The 23,620-nt window shown below is 39.4% G+C and overlaps 3 protein-coding genes across 3 annotated transcripts; all 3 read left to right on the top strand.

Annotated features, from left to right (window-relative positions):
• The first annotated feature begins 1,502 nt into the window (after positions 1 to 1,502).
• LOC146628062 (protein mono-ADP-ribosyltransferase PARP6-like) lies at positions 1,503 to 15,397 on the top strand. The gene is made up of 22 exons (XM_085357546.1): positions 1,503 to 1,544; positions 2,240 to 2,311; positions 2,817 to 2,923; positions 3,028 to 3,088; positions 3,718 to 3,808; positions 3,895 to 3,961; positions 4,072 to 4,221; positions 4,305 to 4,446; positions 6,257 to 6,388; positions 12,860 to 12,955; positions 13,056 to 13,148; positions 13,230 to 13,355; positions 13,449 to 13,514; positions 13,664 to 13,731; positions 13,988 to 14,036; positions 14,197 to 14,309; positions 14,416 to 14,488; positions 14,616 to 14,685; positions 14,764 to 14,843; positions 14,946 to 15,009; positions 15,087 to 15,171; positions 15,301 to 15,397. Exons 1-22 carry the CDS (start codon positions 1,503 to 1,505, stop codon positions 15,395 to 15,397), a joined length of 1,944 nt encoding a protein of 647 aa, XP_085213672.1.
• Positions 15,398 to 18,184: 2,787 nt separating this feature from the next.
• On the top strand, positions 18,185 to 18,841 carry LOC146628063 (ribonuclease P protein subunit p25-like protein). Its single transcript, XM_085359472.1, has one exon. It carries the CDS (start codon positions 18,185 to 18,187, stop codon positions 18,839 to 18,841), a length of 657 nt encoding a protein of 218 aa, XP_085215598.1.
• A 1,674-nt stretch (positions 18,842 to 20,515) lies between these two features.
• Positions 20,516 to 23,381, top strand: cox5aa (cytochrome c oxidase subunit 5Aa). Its single transcript, XM_085357547.1, has 4 exons — positions 20,516 to 20,652; positions 21,733 to 21,849; positions 23,046 to 23,167; positions 23,260 to 23,381. The coding sequence occupies exons 1-4, from the start codon at positions 20,580 to 20,582 to the stop codon at positions 23,371 to 23,373; spliced, it is 426 nt and encodes a 141-aa protein (XP_085213673.1). The 5' UTR covers positions 20,516 to 20,579; the 3' UTR covers positions 23,374 to 23,381.
• Positions 23,382 to 23,620: the final 239 nt, after the last annotated feature.

Genomic DNA, 23,620 nt, shown 5'->3' on the forward strand with positions numbered 1-23,620 from the left:
ACAAATTTTTGACTTCGAGAGGTCGGGTATGCCGGTACACATTTGGGTATAAAAACATAATTTCAGTTCAGTGAATTTTTTTGTTTGTTTGTTTGTTTGTTTTAAACAGGTGTTTGACAGATTTCAAAAATATTTGTGGTTTTTTATTTTTCTGCATGTGGTCTAAAACATGTTTTACCTACTGTATGTCAAACAAGTCTGGGATTACAAAGCAAAAGCTAAAGGAAGGATTATCAAAAGACTTGATATAGCATCAATATTACATCTATGCCTATAAAACGTATAAATCGATAAAATTCTGAGAAGCCTTAGCAGTGACATTTAAAGTTTCAAAAAGTTGCAGTTTGACTTTTGTACATTTACTGCAAAACATGTCGAATAAACCATAACCTGCCCCCCCCCCCCCCCCCCCCCCCTCTCTCAACAACTCAACAGTAGCTCTCTCTTGTGGACAATCTGCTGAACTGTGACTTTTCTGTCACAGTGTCAACATACTGTGCAACTTAGCAAAAATGATCATGGTGTCATACAGATTACAAACCATACAAACGAAACTTCTAAGATAAAATCTTTCTCTTTAAAAAAAAAAAATGATTTGAAACTGCAGTCAGTTATTGTTTGTTAACTGTAACTATTGTATTTAATGTAAAATTAATGTCTATGGTGTCAGTAAATTGTGTAGATAGATTTTTTTTACTAAGTAGATTTTGTTCTCTGAGCTATTCGAGTGGGTAAAATGTTTACCAGATATGACAGCATTCCTCTTGGTTCAGTTCTAGCTTTTGACCTTTTCCCAAATCTGTATCAGATTTGTTATAATCTTAAAAGTGGACTCTTTACAAACACATTTACTTAATTACGTCACCAATTTATTTGAAATATATTACCTGTAACAATGGGTGTATAAAAATAATGAAATTATTCGGCCTTTTTTGCGTTTCATGTCTGTTCCAAACCCCAAAAATGGCAGTTTCCTGTTTGAGACATGAGACATTTATACTATTGTGTCCATCCCTGTAAATACACAGGGGACACTTAGACATTCATGTCTAAGTGGATTACCCCAAGAAAAGCACTTGTTTATTGAAGGTGTGTACAGATGTATGCAGTCCTATAAGTGTCTAATCTGACCAGATTGTGGAGCAGCGGGTGACTGCTAACAAGGGTAACTGCAGATTAAGGTCAGTTTGCAACACAGCAGACAGAAAACAAGGCTAATAAATGCCAAACATCACCTGTTTACCCATCTTCCCTCTGAGGGAGCTTTGTTCTCATCACTCCAGGCACTGATTAATGCGCCTGGCTTTTAGGTTTCTACCTGTGCCACATAAGATACTTAAAGAGATATAGGAACAGATCCACATCAGTCTTTCATCTCACTGCACTAAGTGATCAGGCTGCCAGTGTCTGGAGTCAGTCATGTGACCAAGAAGTCAGGCTGGGCATGTGGGACTTCCTGCTATTGAAAAGAGAAGGCACCGCCAGCAGAGCCTTCAACAGAAATGGAGTATCCTTTTTTCTTGCTACATTCTCCTGAAGGAAAGGTAAGATTGTAACCTCGTAACCTGCTGTATCATTAGCATTAGCAAACACATGCTCTACTCTTATGAGCAAAATATGTTGATGTGTTGTTTTATTTACTTTTCCACTTAATGTCCGTGCACAGACTAAAACCAGGGAAACAGCAATTATCTCGACATAGTTCAAGATACTCAGAGCAACCTGCTCATTCATACATCACAGAAGTAACTGAACTAATTAAGCCACAAATGTTTTTCCCAATAGTGTTTCAGTCACACAGGAATGGACACTTTGTTGATTGTTGCTAAAAAAGATATAAGGACACGATGAGTCTACAAGCTCCAGATATCCACCCCCACCACCAGCACCACCACACTTTTATATACATGTAGAGGGAGTTATCCTTTTGTAGGGCAGAGGATTGCACTAGCCTTTGCAGTGGGTAACCGACAAGAAAATCAATTAAAAACATAGTTAACAGATCAACTGACAAAAAAGAAGTAAATAGCTGAAGCCCTCTCTTGCTGGTTTCTTGCTGAAATTGCATCACATTGTGGTATATATTCTGTTTTTGCATTTTCATCAAGCAAATGGCTTAAATGAGGCGCAAGTCTTAGCAGCAGGGCCAGCTGATTTTGTTTGGGTTAATAGAAGGTTTAAATTAACTCTGTAAATTAGAGGATCTTTTGATTGCCAGCTTTTCCCGTCAACCCAACAGGAGTGCCAGCAGTGGGAGGAGCGCCACAGTGACGACGACGCTGATGCAGACGAGATCCTGTGTGGAATCCAAGTAAACATCAGTTTCAGTGTCTTCCTATTACAACCTTGTAGCATTTTTAAAACCATTCAAGGATAAAATATTGTTGCATATAAAAGATAATTAAAAACAAACAAAGCATTGCATGGTCATTCAAGAGCTTGATAAAAGTATTTGTCAGGAACAATGATTTCTCCTTTTAATGATTTCACACTAATGCAAACAAAATTGTCTACATTGTAAACACACTTCTTGAAATCCACTTTTGTTCACATACTCGACTCATTTAAAAAATTTTCTTAATCTTTCTGTTGCAGTGAGTTTGTGTGTATTTAAGCAAAGCCAACAACTGATATGTTACTCTGAGGAACATGTTTAGTTTATTTTTTAAAAAATCTCAAACAAATCTTTAGAGAGTAAAAATACACAATGACTAGCTTGTTCAGATCACACATGATCAGCTTTAAACTGTATCAATACATGTCATCTCATACACTGGAGTTATAACGGTGTAACTTCCTTTCATCATGCTTCATAGGGGGAGTTGTGGAGTCAGTATCCCGCTGACTTCTGTCGCCACCCCTGGCTGGACAGGGACATCGAGGCAGTCAGGACTCTGTATTCAGTCTCTGCTGTCTCTGTCAGGTGAACTTCTGAACATCCCTCCTTGTTCATGGCTTTTAATAGAAGTGATCCATGGTCCTTTTTAAACTACATTTTCACAATTTCCCTTCTTTTTTTTCTCCTAGGGAGTACGGGTCAATTGATGATGTGGATGTGGACTTAAAAATGAATGCTAACTTTTTAGATGTGAGTTGATTTACATCAATATACAAGTGAATTACATTTTTATCTGTTATTCACCAATTTATCTAAGTAATTAATTATCTATCTCTATGTAAAGTGCAGCTAATATGTGAGCCCATGTTCTCGATTTGATCAGCTCTCTTTGGATCTATAAGTTAACCTAATTTTATCTTGAATTAACCGTCTCAAAACCACTTCCGATCTATGCTTAGGATCATTATCCTGCTGGATCATATAGTCACCACAGAAATATGACTTTCTGACTTATAGTTTGATGTCCTAAAAAATGTCTTCACTGTCATATCAGCACTATCAATACTGTTGGTGTGCCCAGAATAACTCATATTTTCAAGCACAGAGAGGCAGATCCTAATCAAATGAAAAGAAGTTAAAGAGTCTTGTGAATTTAAAATTATGCATTCTGGGAACAGTATGGATTAAGCTTTTCCATTAGTTAGATGTTTTATGTTATCACATTTATATCTATAGAAGAGACCACGTTTTTCTTTTGTGACTGTGCCTCTGTGACAAATGGATGTCTGGAACCTTCTGACCACAACTGCACATGCATTGGTTAAAGTGGCATATTCGCATGACACCTGAAAGTGTTGACATCTTTTTGGTGTCCATAGGAGGTGGCAGCCCAAGCCTGGAGGATTAATCTATCGGAGCCTGTCGTTATCCGTCTGCAGTTTTCTATGTCTCAGTATCTGGATGGACCTGGTGAGCAGCAACAATACATCCACATGCAGAATTCACTTCAGTCTAAATCAATGTGACACTTGATCAAGTGATGTTTCTCACTGCAGCACCTTCAGTTGAGGTCTTTCAGCTGTCTAATAATAATAACTTCAGTCTTGGGAAACAGTTGCAGAAGTGAGTGTTCATAGATTAACTGCTCCAACAGGACACATCCACCGTTTTTATTTCAGTCATAGCTCATCTGAAGATTGTGTAAAAGCCAACCTTTCGTTTTTGTTCTCCAGTATTCTCACAGTTTTCATATCTCGGGTGTGGAAACACCTTGCAAACGACAACGCTGTAACTGGGCAGAAGAGGAGTCACAGCTGGTTCAGGCCAAGTGGAACCATCAAGAAATTTTGTGCAAGACTTAGCACCAGGCTGCCACTATCAAAGTATGAAAGAGTTAAATGACACAGCTGTTTTACTGACTGAATCCATTAGTGCATGGATCTATTCACTCCTGTCTAACAATCAGCAGGCTAAAGGAGCTCCAGGAACCGGCTGCAAGACGCCGGATCATTTTACCAACAATGAAGCTGAACCGTCTCACAAATCATACAACTTCCTACACCATCAAGAATCCCGGTGAGCTCTTCACCTCCACGCCCAGTGGAAAGGTGAGGGAAAATATACTTCAAAATACATCGATGTGGAAAATTGGTGTGTGTGTACATATTTTCTATCTGCAACTGTGTTTCAGGTTCGGGTTCAGATTCTTTTATTGATAGCCTTAGGTAGATTTGTTTTGACGCTAATTGACCTGACATCAAAAACTATATTCACATATACATGGTAAAAAAGGAGAAAAGACAGAGTGCTCCAGGCTTCACTAAAACAACAACTTCAATCCCTGAGGCTATAAATAGCACAAAAAGGCTAAAAAATGAAAAAATCTAAATTAATCGATTCCAATTAAAATGAATTAATAGGTGGAATAGATGTGTGCACAATTTGATGCTCTGTCATCTTCCGAAATACAAAGACTAAAAGTAAAAAAAATTAAAACTAACTCAATAACAGATCCATCAAACAGCGTCTTAATGATGTGAAAGGTGAACAGTTTCCACAAGAAAAACAAACTATCAAAATTCAGTCTTGCATCAGTAATAATCCCTGTGCACACATTACACAGTATGACCCTTAATGTTTGTGGCATCAAGTGTGCGGGACTTTTTTCATTTGGTCTTTAACATGTTGAGCTGGAGATCAGACTCTTCAAACCACCTGTTCAATAACCGATCTGCGGCTGGTGTCCAAAAGACTAATAATGGCATTTAATCTGCATACGTTAAAGTGTTTGTCCTTTCAAACATCCTCTGACACATGTTCGTGCATCGTATAAACAGCAAGGAGGACAGGACACACCCTTGTGAACCAGCAGATGACCTGACTTGGCCAAACAGAAGCCCATTCACTGTCTGCGTTCTGTTAGAAAGTCCAGATTATGACTTAAATCAAATGGACTTAAACAAATTAAAACATGACTGAATGGTGTTAAATGCAGAAGATAAATCAGTAAACAGTAAAGAGTCTGACATGATATTCGTCTCCTTCCAAGGGTTTAAGGAGCAAATTAAGAAGAGTAAGTGTGGAGTCTTAGACTCCTCTGTGAAGGTTATACGCAAACAGTCTTTCAAAGATATTATTAAGACTGAGGTCAAAGCCTCTGGTTGAAAATCACTGCGGGCTTTGGGGTGACTTGAATTTGGTAACAGGGACAATTTCAGCATTCTTCCACACACTGAGGACATGTATAACTTTAGGAACTGAATAAAAGATGTAGTGAAAAACCAGGCCCAGCTTGTTTGCAGTGTTTAAGCAGCCTTCCACATTTACTTGTCTAATCCCTGACTCTTGTTTACCGTAATATGAAGAAATTCCTTTACAACTTCACTAGTATTAAAATGCTGGTTGTCCCTTAATGTGTGGCTCAGTTCCTGAAAGTCTTTGCTGAAATCATATATGTCAAACGGATAATCAAAGCAGTAAGAGCATTGGCAAATTCTCTGTCTGAATGGTAAAACCCTCTAAAATGCCATGCGTGCTGGTCTTTGCTTTTCAGCTCTTTGGTGGCTGCCTGCAGCTCTGATGCATATCTCTTTCTTTGAATTGTGGACTTAACTACTTTCGTAACCCATGGCTTATTATTTGAGTACTTTAAACCCTCTTACATGGAATAATCATATCTCTGCAAAAAGAAATATATGAGCATTATATGTCCACAAAATTGTCCAGATCACCTCCACAGGATTGCTCGAAAACATCCCAATTAGTGCATTTAAAGCATTCCTGCAAACAGAGCACTCCTTCCTCAAATCTGTCTTTGATGTCAGCAATCTGGACTTTATTTCAGTCTTTCCAGAGTTGTTACCTTTTTTTTAAAGTTCTGAATATAGAGTGATATTGTTTGTGACCCTTCTTCCACAGAGGGTGATGGTCTCAGCAGTGAAATCATCAGCACAGCTTAACACTAAACAGCTGATGGAGCTACTCTTCACATCCCAGGCAATTGGGCACTGTAAGACCACACCAACTCTGCAGCACGGCTTCTTGGTGCAGGTGAAAGCTTACTCTAAGAAAAGAAAAGAATATAAACCTCATGTTGTACCTGCATAACTACTAATGTGTTAATCAGTGCATGATCACTTGACAAGTCATTTTTAATCACCACGTCATTTATTAGCAGTTATTACAAGTTCTCCTCTAACAGAATTGCAACGGGATGCTGTTCTTCTTGAGGCACGGCAACATAAGCAGTCATTGTAGTTGTTATCATCTTTGAAATCATTACTCTTAGACATGGCGGTGTAGCTGCTCCAGATGTGTGGTCAGTGACATATTTCTGCAGAATGGTCAAATTCTGCAAAGCTTCATAAATGTCTCCGCTTGCAAACTCCTCCTTGTGATGCTGTTAGCAGGTCTAGTGTCAGTCTGTTCTGCAGCACCATCGTTCTGATGGCCTTCTGTTCTCCTGCTAAAGCCGGTCCCAGGGTCTTTGTCAAAGTTGATGCGTCGTAGCAGAGCATATCGGTTGATCTCCACATGATCCCGCACCTCGGCAGCTCCAATGCCGGGGATCAAGCTCTGTAAGAGTTTCACTCCTCCTCAGATGCGAAACTCTGGTTCCTTTACTGCTTGGTGCCGTCCGTGCACATCCTGTCTGGTACTGAGTCTTTTTTTATAGTGGCATCCGGTAGATAGGTGAGTAGGCAGCTCCCCCACTGCCCGCGATCCATTGTTCATCACACATACTGGCAGTTGCGCTGCGTTCAGCTTGTTCAGTAGAATTACATCAGGCAGTGGGTCTGAGACTTGGGGCCAGGTCAGCAGGTTGGTCTGTCCGGAACAGTTCACATTTGTGGGTGATGATGACCTCCAGGTTGCTTTTGCTGGGATGCTGTAGTTGGCCTTGGACCAAAGAGTACTGTAGCCTGGATGTGTTGCCAGGCCCAACAGGCACCAACTGCGATCTTCAGGTATGCTGTACGGCCACAGGCCAGACGTCTGCGAGGATAGGGGCATATGGGTACATGCATAGCAGTCAGTTTTATTATTCAAGTGAGCTGTAGTGTTCATAAACTGCCACCAGAAATTAGTGGCGTAGCCATGGGGAAACTTGGTGTACTTTCCTTTGTCATACAGTGTCTGCCTTTTCTTCATATAGCGTGACTTGTTGTCCCTCACGGAAGCAAAGATGAGGAGCCCGGCCAGGGTCAGGGCCGCTGCAGTTATTAGGAGCCACCACCTCATGACAACAGGACACACCCTCCTGTCGTGAGTAGACCCCCCGGCCAGGAAGGCTGTCCCCTCCACCGGGCGAGATCACAACAATTGGGCGAGCCTGCTGTCAGCTGTGTTTAGATGGCTTCACTTACTCGCCTGCAGTGACTCTGATGGATCCAGGATGGTCGTTCCGCAATTTTGCAAGCGGTGGGCGTGGTGAGGAGAACCTGATGTGGTCCCTCCCACCTGGGTGCGCTCCAGTTTTTCCTTTGGAGCACCTTGATCAGAACCCAGTCACCGGGCTGTAATCTGCAAGACACTTGATAGACATCATTACATTCTTCGTTATTTACAATCATCTCTTTATTTTCCTACAACTTAGACATACATTTTGCTACTGACATTTCATCTGCCTTTTTCACTGGGTAGATTTCTGGCCACTTTGAGAATACATCTATAACCACTGTAGAAATGAGAGTTGACAATACTGGTCAGTCCCCCCGTTGACAAATGCGGCCGTTTTGTGGAGGGATTTTGGCAACACTGGCTTGCCATAACGCATCATTAAGTCGTTTTTCAGAACTGCACCATGTTTTAGCCATTTTGCCTGCTCTGCTGTGCTTGCTGTTTTTTGTTCATTTTTCAACACATCCAGTGGAATCTGATGTGTGTTTACTGCCATCAATGTGATGTTTGTCATTTGTGCCGCCTATTTTGCTGCTCTGTCAGGAGAATTGTTGCCTGTAGTAATGAAAGAGTCAGTAGGCGTTGTAAGAGGTTAGCATGCTGGACTGGTTTTCCGGTTGATGTAATCATTCCTCTGTTTTGCCAATTTTCTTTGCAAAATGATGCACAGCAGAGAAAACATACTGGCTGTCTGTATGTATGTTTATTACTGGCTGTCTGTATGTATGTTTATTAGTTTGTCTTTGTGTATTTCACATGCGCGAATCACAGCTATCAGCTCAGCGCTCTGTGCAGAATATGAAGAAGAAAGTGGTTTTGCTTCTATTATTTTACTATCTGTGGTTACTGCGTAACCTACACAATTTCGACCTGTGCTGTAGGGTCAAATGCTGTTCTCCTAGCTCCACACTTGCTGACCATAAGGTTGATCTGGGCCTGCAGTTTGTTTAAATCTCAGAGTGTTGTGATACTCGGTCGGTTTCTGGAAAGTGGATGTGGCGGGTCATATATGCATTTTAATAAAGCACCTGCGGCCACTTGCTGTATGTACTAGTTCTAAAGGGGCAGTTAATTGTTGTACAGTTGTGTGGCCTGAATGCTGACTTTACAACTAATTTGTCCTTTGAAAACTGTAAGTTCTTAAGTGGCTGCCTCAAAACTGTTTTGCATTATTTCTCTGTGGCCTACTCCTACAATCTCGTGTGAAGTGACCTTCCTCTCCACGGTTCTAGCAGGCGTTGTCTCTATGTTATCTGCTGTTTCTGCGTGGCTGTCTGCAGCCTTGGTGTTTGTGACTTTGCTCGCCTCTCTGTTCCTGATAGCCACCTGCGGATTAGTGTTTTAGTCTATTGTCAACACGTCAGCCTTATTTTTAAGTTACAGAATGCTTCTTCTTTTTTTGTCTTGGTTTGGGAGAATAGATGCAACACTACATTTTCACTTAAGGCATTTTTAGATAATTTCTAGTTTTTCAAACAATTCATGCATCTCACACATTTCAAACTTTGAAGTTAGGGTTGTTTCCCATTTTTTTATATATATATATATATATATATATATATATATATAATGTGTGTGTGTGTGTATATGTATATATATATATATATATATATATATATATATATATATATATATATATATATATATATATACACATATACACACATATATATACACATATACACACACACACACAATATATATATATATATATATATATATATATATACATACACACACACACACATTATATATATATATATATATATATATATATATATAATGTGTGTGTGTGTGTATATGTGTATATATATATATATATATATATATATATATATATATATATATATATATATTGTGTGTGTGTGTGTATATGTGTATATATATGTGTGTATATGTATATATATATATATATATATATATATATATATATATATATATATATATGTATATGTGTGTGTGTGTGTGTGTGTGTGTGTGTGTGTGTGTGTGTGTGTGTGTGTGTGTGTGTGTGTGTGTGTGTGTATATATATATATATAACTTTGCATTGCTCACAGCTCTAAACCTAGGCATTTTTCAATCATATGCCTAATCACTATGTGTCACTGTGATTCTCAAGTATTGTCACAAGTTCGTTTAAATTTGTTTCCAAAACCAACAAAATAATCAAACAAAAAATAAAAAACATAAACGTGTCAGGACACAAAAGAAAAAAGAAAAAAATGCTGCCACCCGAACAAGGCAGAAGTCTGCATATGTTGGCTTTTAATAGCATGCAGCTTCTGCTCTAGAAGAAACAAATAAATAAAAAGAAAAGAAAATTTGTAACATGCTCATCAGCTTAGCAGTGTCTACATATTTAATTCAGCTTCTCAATCCTGTAGTTTTAGCTGTTGTCTACAGGGTTTTGCTTATTGGTTGTTATTATAGGTGTGCTCTATATCTCAGCAATGTGTCATTCTAGAATGATAGGTTTGAAGCTGGTCAAGTGCCTCTATGCACTTCATTAGTTTAGTTATTCTCTGTATTGTCTTCATCTCACATGTCATTACACTGAGTTTCAGCAAACCTTAAGCTTGATGCAGACTACTGTTTAACAATTATCCACCTCACATCATAACCGACTAAGGTGGCTCTTTATATTAATATTATGTCATTGTTAATATTATCCTCTTTGTCTTATATAACAGCAATAGCATAATATTTTATTAGTGTGTACCACTATACTGCTACTGAGCCAATTTGTTAGTTAGGATCATCTTATTCAGCAAACAGATAATTTAGAATTCATCCAATCTGCGGTCACATTTGTTCTCTCTGTTGCATGGCGGACCAGGCAGTTCTATTATAATATATATTATTCATATTTTATTTTGTATCCATCAAGGGCTTCAGATGACCTGCAGTATCATCCTTTTCCCAAGGTGGAGACAGTTACCTTTTCACACTGTCCTTGGCTGAACAGTGACACAGTCTTAATATACCTTATTTATTTTATTAAAATATCTTCGTGTGAATTATTTGCTTTATATTCATTTTATACATGCTGGGCATGGTCATCATGCCAACTGTGTTTCATTGATAATATCACTTTACAGGTTGTTATCCTTGCTATTATTAATTTCAAATACTCTAAAGATAATTTCTACTGTAATTTTCCCTTTGTTCATCTTTATTTCGTACTTTTTATATTTATATCTACTCAGTGGGGTCTGTTTTCAACCCTTTTTAAACTACTTCAAACTACTTTGATCTCTAGTTTTCACTTAATAAGGGATTATTATGTTCTTCCTGATATGGGTGTTGCTGCAGATGCGGCTGCAGGAGTGAGTGATGGTTTACTAAAAGGATTGTGGGGACTGCACAGTGTCTCGTCTTCTGGTTTTACTAAACTGGCAGTTGAGTTCTATTCTTCTGACTGTTTATATTTTGTTTTCTTAAATCTCTCTGTGTTTTTGTCCAGCGTCTGGACTTTTCTTTTCTCACCACTGCTCGTCAGCAGGAGTGAGTTTTAATTTCACTTGCTTGATTACCCATCTTATTTATGTATTTACTTATTTTTGTTTAAGTAATATATATACACGATACAGCTGCTATCACCTTCGCTGGTATTAGAAACGAGAGTGGTTGCTCACACGCCCTTCGACTTTCGGACTAGTTCCGAAAGCGGTGTGAACTTTACGAGACGGAACTCGACCGTTCTCTCAACTCACCAGCACGTCAGTGAACAGCAGTAAAAGAAAAACACAGTAGGAGCAGCTCGGTCTCTTATTGGACCGTGAAAATTCAGCTTGCTCCGTAAATTAAAACAATACACACACACATTCACAGCTTCGACGCGCGCGCGACCGGAACCCTTATGATAAGGGGAGCTCCCAGAGCTACTTACTCCCTAGACCCAGTCTAGACCCAGCTGGGGGAGCTACCCAGAGCTCCAAAGCTACCAGTCGACGAGCTTCCAAAGCTACCAGCCGACGAGCTACGCTACCAGTCGACGAGCTTCCAAAGCTACCAGTCGACGAGCCACTTCCGCTATTTTAAATTCCCTGAATTTAAAATGCGCTTTTACGCAAGATTGTGTCAGTGTGTCTGTATCTACCTGGTCAGTGTCGCCGGGTCTGGTCCACCTCGATCGGGCCCCACCACCGTGGGTCGCTTTCTAAGACGTTTGCCAAGACCCGAATTTTAACGCTCTTGGACTTTTATCACACACCTGGTGTGTGAGCTGTCGACAGGCGAACAACGTGGACTGGTCACGGAGATGGGACACGATGGAGGCGCTCCGGCTCCGAAGGACCAAGAAATGTTGGGGGAAAACTCTGCAAAAGACCCAGGAGAAATAAAGACACAATGAGACAAGGTTACTTTTTATGCTTTAACGTGTACACGGGTAAGCTGTTAGAAACAACTCACACCGTGAACAGAGGCTTGGCACTTTTTATAGGAAAGACAGTGAGAACAGGATAAGAAAATAATAAACAGATAAAATAAACAACTCCATATGTGGCGCTAGTCTCGTCAGCAGAGAGCTGGGAGAAAGCTGTGAGAGATAAAACAATCTAAAACAATATGTCCCAAAACAAGATGTCTTCGCTGGGAAAGTCTAAAAGGATAATTCTAAACTAATCTAACCATAGACAAAGGGCATCTTTGTACATTTAAAAGAAGGTAAAGAAACATAGAATCATTTTTCCTGTAACAGAGGGTTTGAGTTCTCTTGCTCATAGGGGATTGTCTGAGTTCTCTTAAATAAATAATTTAGGGTCTTAACTTTGCAATATAAAAGGCTTTGAGTCATTTATTGTTGTGAATTGGTGCTACTTAAAAAAAAATTGAATTGCTTGTTAAAACCTGCGTTTGCTAGGGGACAACCAATCACAAGATAGTTGGCTTGAAGAGAGGGAAGCTACTGAAGGGCTGGTGCAAGGCCTGGGATAAGATAAATAATGATTAGTTTGAACTGTGAATCATGGAAAGCGACACTATTAAGAGTCCAGTTACAAAATATGGAGCTGGAAGCAGGAAAATTGACTTTAAGCATAACATTTGAGCAGGTTTGTGTTGATTTTGAATTATTTTCTTAGAAAGCTACTTTGCCTCTGTTTTCTTTGTGTGCACAGATAATGAGGTATGCTGAGCAGAGGATCCCAACACTGAATGAATATTGTGTTGTTTGCGATGAGCGGCACGTGTTTCAAAATGGGCCCATGCTTAAGGTGCGAGCTCTCGATAAATAATTAACTGTTGGTTGAGCAGCTATTCAGTAAAACTGAGCCTTGATTCTTCGACAGTATTCTCTACGTTGTGTGTTTGTAGCCAGCGGTTTGCACCAGGGAGCTCTGTGTGTTTTCCTTTCACATGCTGGGGGTTATGTCTGGAGCGACAGAAGAGGTTGCCACCGGTGCAGAGGTTGGTAAGCTTTTAAATATTTTATAGCAGGAGTTATTACAGTATGGGACATGAGTAAGGCAATAATCTTTGCTGTTGCAGGTGATCGACTTGTTGGTAGCCATGTGCAGAGCTGCCCTTCAGTCTTCACGCAAGAGCCTTATTTTTGAACCGTACCCTTCTATTGTCGATCCACACAACCCCAAAACTCTCGCCTTTAGTCCAAAGGTATCAGCTGAATCAAAGTTACCACTGGCGTGATCCGTCGTGCACTATTCAGTGTGTCATTTTACTGATTTGTTTTCGCTTTTGTTGTAACAGAGCAGAAGCTATGACAGGCTGCAGAAAGCTCTGGACAATGTCTTGTTGGTCAGGAGGATGGCACAGGTGAGGTCTTTCAAAGTAAAATCTACACTCTCATTTTCAACAATTACACATCGGTCTGCTGAATGAGCACAAACTCAAAGCAGGTAAATGATTTCCTGAACTGGATTTATTAGATTATAATGATTAAATTGTCTTTAAATCATACTCAGGGTCCATATTCTGAGATTAAGAAGCAGCTGGACAAGATAGACCCTCTCGCACATCCATTACTGCAGTGGTGAGAGACTAAATCTGGATGTGTTTTTAGTTATTATTTAGTAGATCGCTGCATATCTGTCCTTTTGTTACTCACTCGCCTCAGTAGCCATTCATCGAGTCTAGTTCAAACTTGGCAAGCGCATTGTTTTGGGCTAAGTAATTGCAGCGTTGCGTCTGAAGTCGTTTAAATGAAAGTGTTAGAAAAGAGTAACTTGAGTGAAATCCAGTTATATTTAGGTTAACATCTGGATTTGCTTTTGTATGTTTTACAACAGGATTTTAGCAAGCAACAGATCGCACATTGTGAAGCTTCCGCTGAGCAGGGTATGCCCAAGCAGTCAGATTTATTAGCAGTCTAGCTGCAAGCTTTAAAGCAGTTGTAGACTAGTTAATAATTAGCAGCCACATATCAAATTTCACACTGTGCTTTCTATAATTTAATGTTTTTTTTTGTTGTTGTTTTTAATCAATTGCTATTTAACAGCAACTGACGTTTATGCACACACCCCATCAGTTCCTGTTGATCAGCAGCCCTCCATGTAAGGAGGCTCACTTTCAAACTGCCAAAAAGCTTTATGGCAGCACCTTTGCTTTCCAGTAAGTGAAGTCAAAGATTTTTTTTTTCATGAAATTTTCACATCATCACTTATACAGTATATAGAGCATGATCCATGCTTAGTAGATCATATTTCTCTTCTTTCAGTGGTTCCCACATTGAAAACTGGCACTCTATTTTGAGAAACGGGCTGGTTAACGCATCTTACACAAAGTTACAGGTAGAATATATAAATTCTAAATGCTTATTGTCTTTGATCACCGTCTGAAGTTACAGACAATTTCAACATAGGAAATTTTTATGTGGATGTTCAGACCACCGAAACCTCTCCCTTCTTTCTATTTTAGCTCCATGGTGCTGCGTATGGGAAAGGCATCTATTTGAGTCCCATTTCAAGCATATCATTTGGATATTCTGGTAAGAACTCTGTTTCTTGTCTGTCGATTACGAGTTCTTTTTGCATGTTTTTAAGAGTATTCTTCCATTTTTCTTTAGAGATGGGGAAAGGTCAGTACAAAATTCCTACTAGAGAAGAACTCTTGCAGAAATACAACCGAATAAACCAAATCAAGCAGGTCGGGTTGTTCACATTTATCTAAATGCTGCAAACATTCACTCTGGAGTACAATATCCTTTTTTGCTTTCAGTATCTCATCTTGTATTTCTATATGTTTTAGGAACAAGTGGGGGAAGGCAGGTTTTTGCAAAGCACGAACCTAAACTGCGTTGCACTCTGTGAAGGTAAATACGGAAGACCCCACAAAGCAACAAAGATTTATTTAATTGCGTGTGATGTGATTTTGTCTATCTGTTAACAGTGATAACTTCAAAAAACCTGCAAAAACACGGCAACATTTGGGTGTGTCCGGTTTCCGACCACGTGTGCACGCGGTTCCTCTTTGTGTGAGTAAGACAAAAAGCAGAAAGCAAAAGCAAACAATGAGAAACAGTTCCAACATTTTTTTTCTTCAGAAAGTTAGAACTCTGGACTTTATTTGAGCTTCCTAAAAAGGCTGCTTTCTTCTTCCACAGCTATGAAAACGGGCAGGTGGGAGATATCGACATAAACACCCAAGAGGACAAAATCCAGCAGGAAATTTCACGAGTAATTGCTTCAAAGCCATGCTGAGAAAACCAGGATACATACACACATATGTCATTTCTGTTCTTTATAATAAAAACAAAAACTGTGAGAATGAATATTGATTGTCTGTGGCTTTTTCTGGTTTAAGACTTTAACATGAAACACGGAGCGCCTTGAGGTAAAAATTTATGTCTTGCACAAGTGAAAAACATTCACATGATTTAAACAAAAACCTCAAAACTGAATATGAGAAAAGCATACACACCACATGTATGCTGATGTTTATTGTGGCTAGCACAGTGGTTGGCACTGTTGCCTCATGCAAGAAGCCCCTGAGTTTGAATCCACTGGCCAGGGCTTTTCTGTGTGGAGTTTGCATGTTTTCTCTGGTGGGATTAGGTTAATTATTCTAATTTAGCTATAGGTGTGAATGTGAGTGTGAACAGTTGTCGAGTGGTAACCTGTCCAGGGTTAGCCCTACCTCTCGACCTATGACAGGAATAGACCCGGATGAGGACAAGTGGAAAAGGATTTATGGAGTGACAGCTATGTCCTAAATCCATTAAATTGGAGGAAAAAACAATGTGCATGACAAGTTTTATGCTAACCAGACTCTGACTTAGTTGAACACTCCAAAAAATAACTCTTTAAATTAACTTAAAATAATCATGAATAGGATTTCCACCTTACTAAATGTCTTACTTTTGTTGGACTGATGTAATTTGCCTGGATTGGATCAACTCAATTAAATTAAGTTGGGCTCAACTGCAGTAAATAAGCTGAGTCATCATTATTTAATTAAGCTGGTCCAACTAAAGTACATGAAGTTGAAAGAATTGAATAATGCTAAAATAAACCAATTTAATCAGGTGGAAATCCTTTCCATGTTTTTTATGACCATTCAAATAGTTTTTTGTTTGAGTACACAAACACATATTCACGTGTATATGTACATATACATACATGCACACATGTGCACAATCAAAGTCAACAAAATCTATGTGATATGAAATAAACAGTCAATCATCAAGTCCTAAATGGAGTACAAAAAAGTATGTACATACATGTTGATCCCTATTACATGCTCAACACTTTCAGATTGATCACATTCATCACCCCCACTTCCCCTCAGCATTTGTATATAATCACCCTACAAAAACAGAGAGAAAAGAACAGGTATGATCCATCCATATTGTATGTATCTAGCAGTTCATCTATAGATGTATTCATCAGACATTAATTTCATATTCTTCCAAAAGCATGTTTTTTAGAACAAACTAATGCTTGAACATTCCTGTAATGCAGGTTCACTTTAACCCACGGTGATATTAGTTTTGCAATATGTACTTTCTTCCACAAGATGGGGGTGTGACCATTAACTCTAAGGACCTTTTCGATATAAATACAGCGGATCAAACCCCACAACTGTTATGTTATGAAAAACATAAACTGGAGACTGAAGGATGTTTAAACTGGGTACGCAGCTGGGCGCTGGAGCTTCTGTTCATTTTCCAGCAACACTAAACATGTCAGATAAAAATAAACACTTGGGGAGATTCTGGAGCGTGCGCAAGGCCTCCAGTGAACCACCTTCAAATATTTAATGAGTATTCTCGGGATGGGAATGCTGCTGTTAACTGATGTTTATGAAAAGCAGATAATTCTTCTGTAAAGCAACTTAATTTGAACAATGCATTTCATGCTTCTGCTGATTGTTTAACATGGGGTGCATACCATCCTGCGAGGCAGAAATGCACCATTATAACAGCATGCTGATTCCATATGAGCCCTCCAGCTGCCTCCTCACCTCCTCCCTTGGATCAGCTTCTCTAAAGAGAGCTGCAACCAATGCACCTCTGTTCCCATCTGGATACTGATTTTCTGTCTTTCTATTTAATGTACTTGTGGTCTGACAATAAAAAGTAGCAGCTCCAAGATGTGATTGTCCTTGTACATGTCATTTCTTAAAAAGAAGCACAACTTTTGTAGCAAGGATTATTTTGGGGTCAGCCCAGCAGGCGATGCACTGAAAGGAGGAGAGCTGTGAAGCTGCTGTAATAGCCCAAAGGAAGACATTTCTCTTGGACCATATGGCTCTCTGATGATAGCGCACTGGGAAAATAATCTTGAAAAACCACACTCCATTATATACTACAATGACTAGCATTGCTCCACATCTTGAGTCAGATTGGTTGTTTGGTGTCATATCTGCAAAACCGCACATTAAGAATGTCAGCAAAGTGGCACAATTGAGTCGAGTTCAGTTAAAACAAAGATTTATTTCAGCTGCGTGCCTTGATCTCATTAACTCGTGTTCATTCGTCTGTATAATTCAAGCAACCACATAGACAAAACCATTCCCAGATCCCTTAAGCCTTTTAACAAGAAACCCAACTAGCTGAAATATACAGACATTATTAAATGAGGCAAAATGTTGCATGTGCCTTTAAGAGCACTATGTCCCACTCTACATGTCTCTCTCTGAGCCTCATATGTGTCTGTTGGCATCAGCTGTCCTCAGTGCTGAAAAGAGCAAGGACATCTTTTCCTTCACTTCAGTGGGATTAGTGGAAGAAGTGCCCTCTTTATTCTGCTGGCTGCCATCTCAGCGCTCATAAAGGCAAAATGAAAAAGAAGCTTGGACGGAGAAGAGAGAGGATCAAGATAAGTGACAAGTTTAGATTACAGAGCCATTCAGCTTTTACTTTCTTAGAGTAAAGGAACAAGAACAATGTTTTAGATCCCAAAGGAGACATACAAATAGTCTGTTACTGCAGCTTCCCGCACTGTTATTTTGCTGCTTTCTAAGTAATGACTTAACCCAGGGGTCAGATGAACAGTGCTATATGTGGCACTACAATGGAACAGCAGCCTACTTCATTCAGTCCCTCTGTCCAGATCTCGTTGCCACTTCCAAAAACTGCTGGTGAGAACAACTTCAGGAGAATCAGCCGCACAGAGGACAGCATTCCCTATCCGATCCCAGGCTTGGCCGCAGACATCCTGCACATGCGAGTAAAAGGAGGAAGCAAGATTCACAGCTTACTGCAGTTTGCAGCAGCTCGCATGCAAGGGGAAGTAAGAAACCCAAATGGGATGTCACTAAGACAGGTGGTCTTCACTGGCTCAGGCAGAGGAGTCACAAAAACTATCACCTGTGTGGAGATCCTGAAACGTAAAGTTGAAGGTCTGCACCAGGTGTCCAAACTCTACTATAACACAGTGAAGGAGGTTTGGAAGAGTCCACAGCCTGGAGCACCAGGTATAACCATGGAGCGGAGAGTTCCTGCCATCTGCATCTATCTATCTAAAGATCCTCTGGACCCCCAGGAGCCTGGATATCAGCCACCACAAATCAGCAGTGTTCCTACAGAGGATGCTGAGAGACGGAAGGGTCTGCTCAGGACGGCTCATGCTCACTCATCCCCACACACAGCCAAGAGACTCTGTCTGGATGATTCGAGTGCATGTCCTCCCCTAAACCTCTGATTACTTCATGAGAAATAAGAAATTTGGCATTTGCATAGATTTAATAGATTGTTGTGTGCTCCGTTTTACAGCATGAAGCTTTCTTGAAGAAAATAATACCTCTGCATTTCTGGGGGTTTATCGTGATGCTTATGTAAGGCATTTTGCTACAAAAGTAAACAGTTGTGTCTATAATGCTTCTTTGCAATACTTTGTCACTTTGTTGTGAAATGTAACAGGTTAACATATGACTATAACTATTATTATCAACAATATCAGTAATAGATTTGTAGTCATAGAGGGGGAAGTATTTTAATCCTGCTGAATTTCTATGTTGCCTCACTTACAAAGAAATGAACAGTCTCGGATTTTTATGAGAATTTAAAGAGCTAGTGGCTAAAATTCCTCCTGAGATGTCTTACTGCTGTGCTTACCGACAGTGATTTCTCCACCAAGTACTAAGTCATGTTTTGCTTGGGGATTAAATACTGATTTCAGTCAATGTCAGGCATTCAACTTTGATTTTTGATTTTTGGTTAGTATTCTATCTCTCTTCATTAACATGAAACTACCTTAAAAATCAAGAACTGATCATTTCTTTGTAAACTTCTGCAGGGGATCAAATGATTATTTGCCCCACTTTATAAGCTGATGATGGTGTTTTAGTGTAGTTACATTAATAGTTAGTTTACTTGCAAATGAACAAGCAAACTCCACTGTGCCCAGCTGGGAAAACAGCTGGGGAAAGAAGCATACACAACAACCCATGCTAGACACTAATGACCACTGTCCGGGGTCATTCTGATGCAAAAAATCAACCAGTAGTCATGGAATTGGTCATAGTCATTTTAAATATAAAGAACATGTTTTGCATCAGTTGTCTATATTCTGTTTTCTGCCTGTGGAAATAATTCATGTGCACAATAATGGCTCACAAGAGCATACGTTTTTGGTTTGTTTGACTGACTTTTATAATGATGGTACTCTTTTGTAGTAGAGTCACATCAATAAAAATGAATCATAAAGTGACACAGTGGTCAAGTGGTCACCTCACTAACCTCCAGGTTAGTTGGGACTTCTTTGTGTAAAAGCTGCATGTTCCACCTGTGTGTGCTTTCTCCCTCACAAGAGATTGTTATTTTTAGGTTAACTTTGAACTGGCAATCGGTGTAGTTGTTTATATCTGTGGTAGACCGGTGACCTGCATAGGTTATGTGTAATGCTCTAGTTCGCCTTTGACCCAGGCTGAATAAATAGTAAAGAACATGAATTTAATTGTATGCATCTTATTTTTGAGGTTTTAGTGTCTGATGACATGAAATAAAAGCAGTTTAAATGTCCAACATTGAAGTTTTGCACACACACCTTTTTCATGCACATCACCACTTATATCTAACTAAAATTATCATAAATCTAAAATGTTCTGCTTTAAGAAAGCTCTGTGTCTTACAGTTTCAACTTGTGTGCAATTCTATCATCAAGAACCTTTGAAACATCTATTTTGTATCGTTCGCATTAAAAAGAAAGAAAGAAAAGATATCCCATAAAAAAATACTTCTCTGTGAGAATGACATTGCAAATATTAACATGTTTTCCCAGTTGTTAGTCCTGCAATTTCTTTCTAGGGAAGTCAAGGGTAAATATGAGCTGCAGTTTGCGCGTGCGCAACAGGAGATTGCGTACGTGCCAGGCTAACACAGTTAGCACTAGCTTCCTTCGGACAGACCGCACCGGTCCGTGTAGCTCGCAGTCTCGCATCATGTTCAGAGCCGCCGTCCGACTGTCAGTCTCCGGTGTCCGAAGTTTAACTCGGACGCAACCAGGGAGCCGAGGTAATTCCTAATTCAGTCACCCATTGTAAATATATTAATCTGTAATTGATATAGTTGCTTAGAAACTGTTAGGGAGACAATGTAACGGAAATCAAGTGTGACTGTCGGCACATTTGCGGTTCCTTTACGGCTAAACTAGCTAGCTTTTATTCAAGAAAAATCGCTATTAAATAAACATTACGAAACTGCATTATAATGATTCAGCCATGATATCCACATTTTTATTCAGTCCAGCTTTTTCCCACGTAAACTGTGGGTGTGGTGCTTTGAAAAATGTCCTGTCGTTCTTCTTGGCGGAGTTCATGTCCTTGTCATGACCCGGCTAGAAGGCTTCGTCTCGGGCCCTGTGATTGTGACTGCTGACGCTAGTTACTAAGTAGGCTAGGTGACTGCAGGAGAGTTCAGACAACTAGAATTCAACATCAAAACGGAGTTTGGCATAGATTTTTATGAAAACAAACAGAATACTTTTTGCATAGTTTTGCATTGTCTTGGTGTTTCTTTAGGGGTCAAAAAGTCTAAATGAGAAATGTTCTTTGGGTTGCAGGTTAATTAGTATTAACATGATACCTGAGCACATGCCTAAGTCATATTGTTTCATTTAAATTGCTATTAAATATAACCTGAGGACCATGTGACAGAAATTTCCGGTATGTCACGTCCTAGTGTGTCAGTCTGCTACGTGCAGACTGATACACAAGGTAGGTCATATCAAGACGGTGGCAACTGCATCACATTACAAGGAAGAATTTGTCCTTTTTACATCGCAGATACAATTCCCGGCCTCTTTATTAGATACACCTATGAAATTTAATACTGGCGAGTGCAACAACACTGATGCCGGAATGACTGCATTTTCAGTTTTAGTTGGTTTGAAGAAAAAGTTGTTTTTATTATTATCATTATTATTATTGAAGTTAGAGTTGGGGTGGTAGTGTAAGTGTCCCTAATATTTCGCCCGTCATGTATGAAATTTTTAAAATATGATGTAGCCTGGTCCTTCCGCATTTACTTAACATTCACTGTAGGTTTCTTTTATTAGACACAAATCACTGAAAAAAAATCTGTCTTATCATGCAGCTCTTCTGGCCTCAAGGTGTTATTCACATGGGAAGCAGGAGACAGACGAGGAGTTCGATGCCCGCTGGGTCACTTATTTTAACAAGCCAGATATTGACGCATGGGAACTGAGAAAAGGTACGTTTCTGGAATATAGTAATGTTGAATCAATGTAATCATTGGAATTGTTATTCATTGCTGAGGTATGTTTGTCTTGAGTCGACAGAAGTTATTAAAAAAATGGCCTTGTACAATTTTGCATTAAGAGGCTTAGTGAGATTAAGATTTAAGTAAACAGTCATAGTTTGCAATATAATGATTAAAATTGCATGTTTGCTTTGCATAGTTAACAAAAATGGTTGAATCTGTTGGTCAGAATCTGTTTACATTTGTTTCGATTCATTTCCTATTGTAAAACCCATATCATAACAATGTAAAAACTGAGCTTATTATAAGAAAATCAGTTTTCCTGATGAGACATTCACCCCTGATATTGTTTTAGTTATATAGACTGATAAAACTCATCTATATTGTTAACAGCTGCTAAACACTGACAGAGGCTGTGTGTAGTTTATAAATAAGCACTAGACAACAGTGGTTTGTCTAAATCAGCGGTCCCCAACCTTTTTTGCGCCACGGACCGGTTTATGCCTGACAATATTTTCACAGACCGGCCTTTAAGGTGTCGCGGATAAATACAACAAAATAAAACTAGTACCAGTACCGAAAAAAAGAAGATTTATTCACAACACACGTGAAAACACCCAGGAAAACCGAATTAACGATAAAAACGATAACAAAATAACGCTGAAAACCGATAAAAACCCTGAAAACCATACATTTCACACCTGAGCCTCAACTCTCACGGCCCGGTACCAAACGACTCACGGACCGGTCCGAGGCCCGGGGGTTGGGGACCGCTGGTCTACAGTATGCAGGTTTATGTCACAGCTGATTTATCGAATATAACAGCCTACCTATGTCCATTAAATCTGTCAAACGTGACAAAAGCAAATAAAACCTTTTTATTTTTGAGTCTTGGATTAATACAAATTTGATCCATTAGTAAGTAATTTTGGCAGCAGGGTGGTGTATGGCACCAGCTCAAAATAGACTCCTCTGATAATTGAAACAGGGGCATGTGCCCATTAAGTGTTCGCTTCATTTATAGAGCGCTTTGGTAAAGAGGGATTTAAAATACTGCTTCAAGCTACACCGAAAATAATTTGATGAGAATGGTTAGTCGTTTTATTTATTTGTTGTTTGCGCTCAGATCCTTTAGAAGTCTTTTTCTCTGATCTCTGGTTTAAATGTGTTGTGACTGCTTGTTTCAGGGATGAACACATTGATTGGGTACGATTTGGTACCTGAGCCAAAGATTCTCGAGGCTGCACTGAGAGCCTGTCGGAGGTTAAACGACTTGGCCAGCGCTATCCGAATTTTGGAAGCTGTGAAGGTGAGAGAAAAGGCACATGAGAGAAAATTGCCAGCCAGAGCCTTTGTAGTCAGATAATGGTGATTAATGGGTTTTATTGTTTATTTCCTCAGGACAAAGCCGGACCCCATAAAGATATCTACCCGTACGTGATCCAGGAGCTGCGGCCTACTTTAAATGAGCTTGGCATCTCTACACCTGAAGAGCTCGGCATTGACAAAATTTAGCAGAGCAGGTAGTAAAATCATCTATTCAGTCATGTTTATTCTCTTCCATGTGTGTTATAAGATGGCTGTTTAACAGATGTCTATATATGTTTGTTTGTTTGTTTCAGATCAAAAAACATACCCTGGACTCAAAACCCTCTTACTTCAATGTTTGCCTCATAAAACGCGTGCGATATTTAATTTGGCCTTTATTAAGTTCTGTTGCTTGTAAAATATTGTTGAACATAATAAAGGAAACTGTATCTTT

This window comes from Diplotaxodon limnothrissa, linkage group LG7 (assembly GCF_057381915.1).
Source record: "Diplotaxodon limnothrissa isolate DT_005_m linkage group LG7, D_limnothrissa_male_GT1.1, whole genome shotgun sequence".
NCBI classification, from domain to species: Eukaryota; Metazoa; Chordata; class Actinopteri; order Cichliformes; family Cichlidae; genus Diplotaxodon; species Diplotaxodon limnothrissa.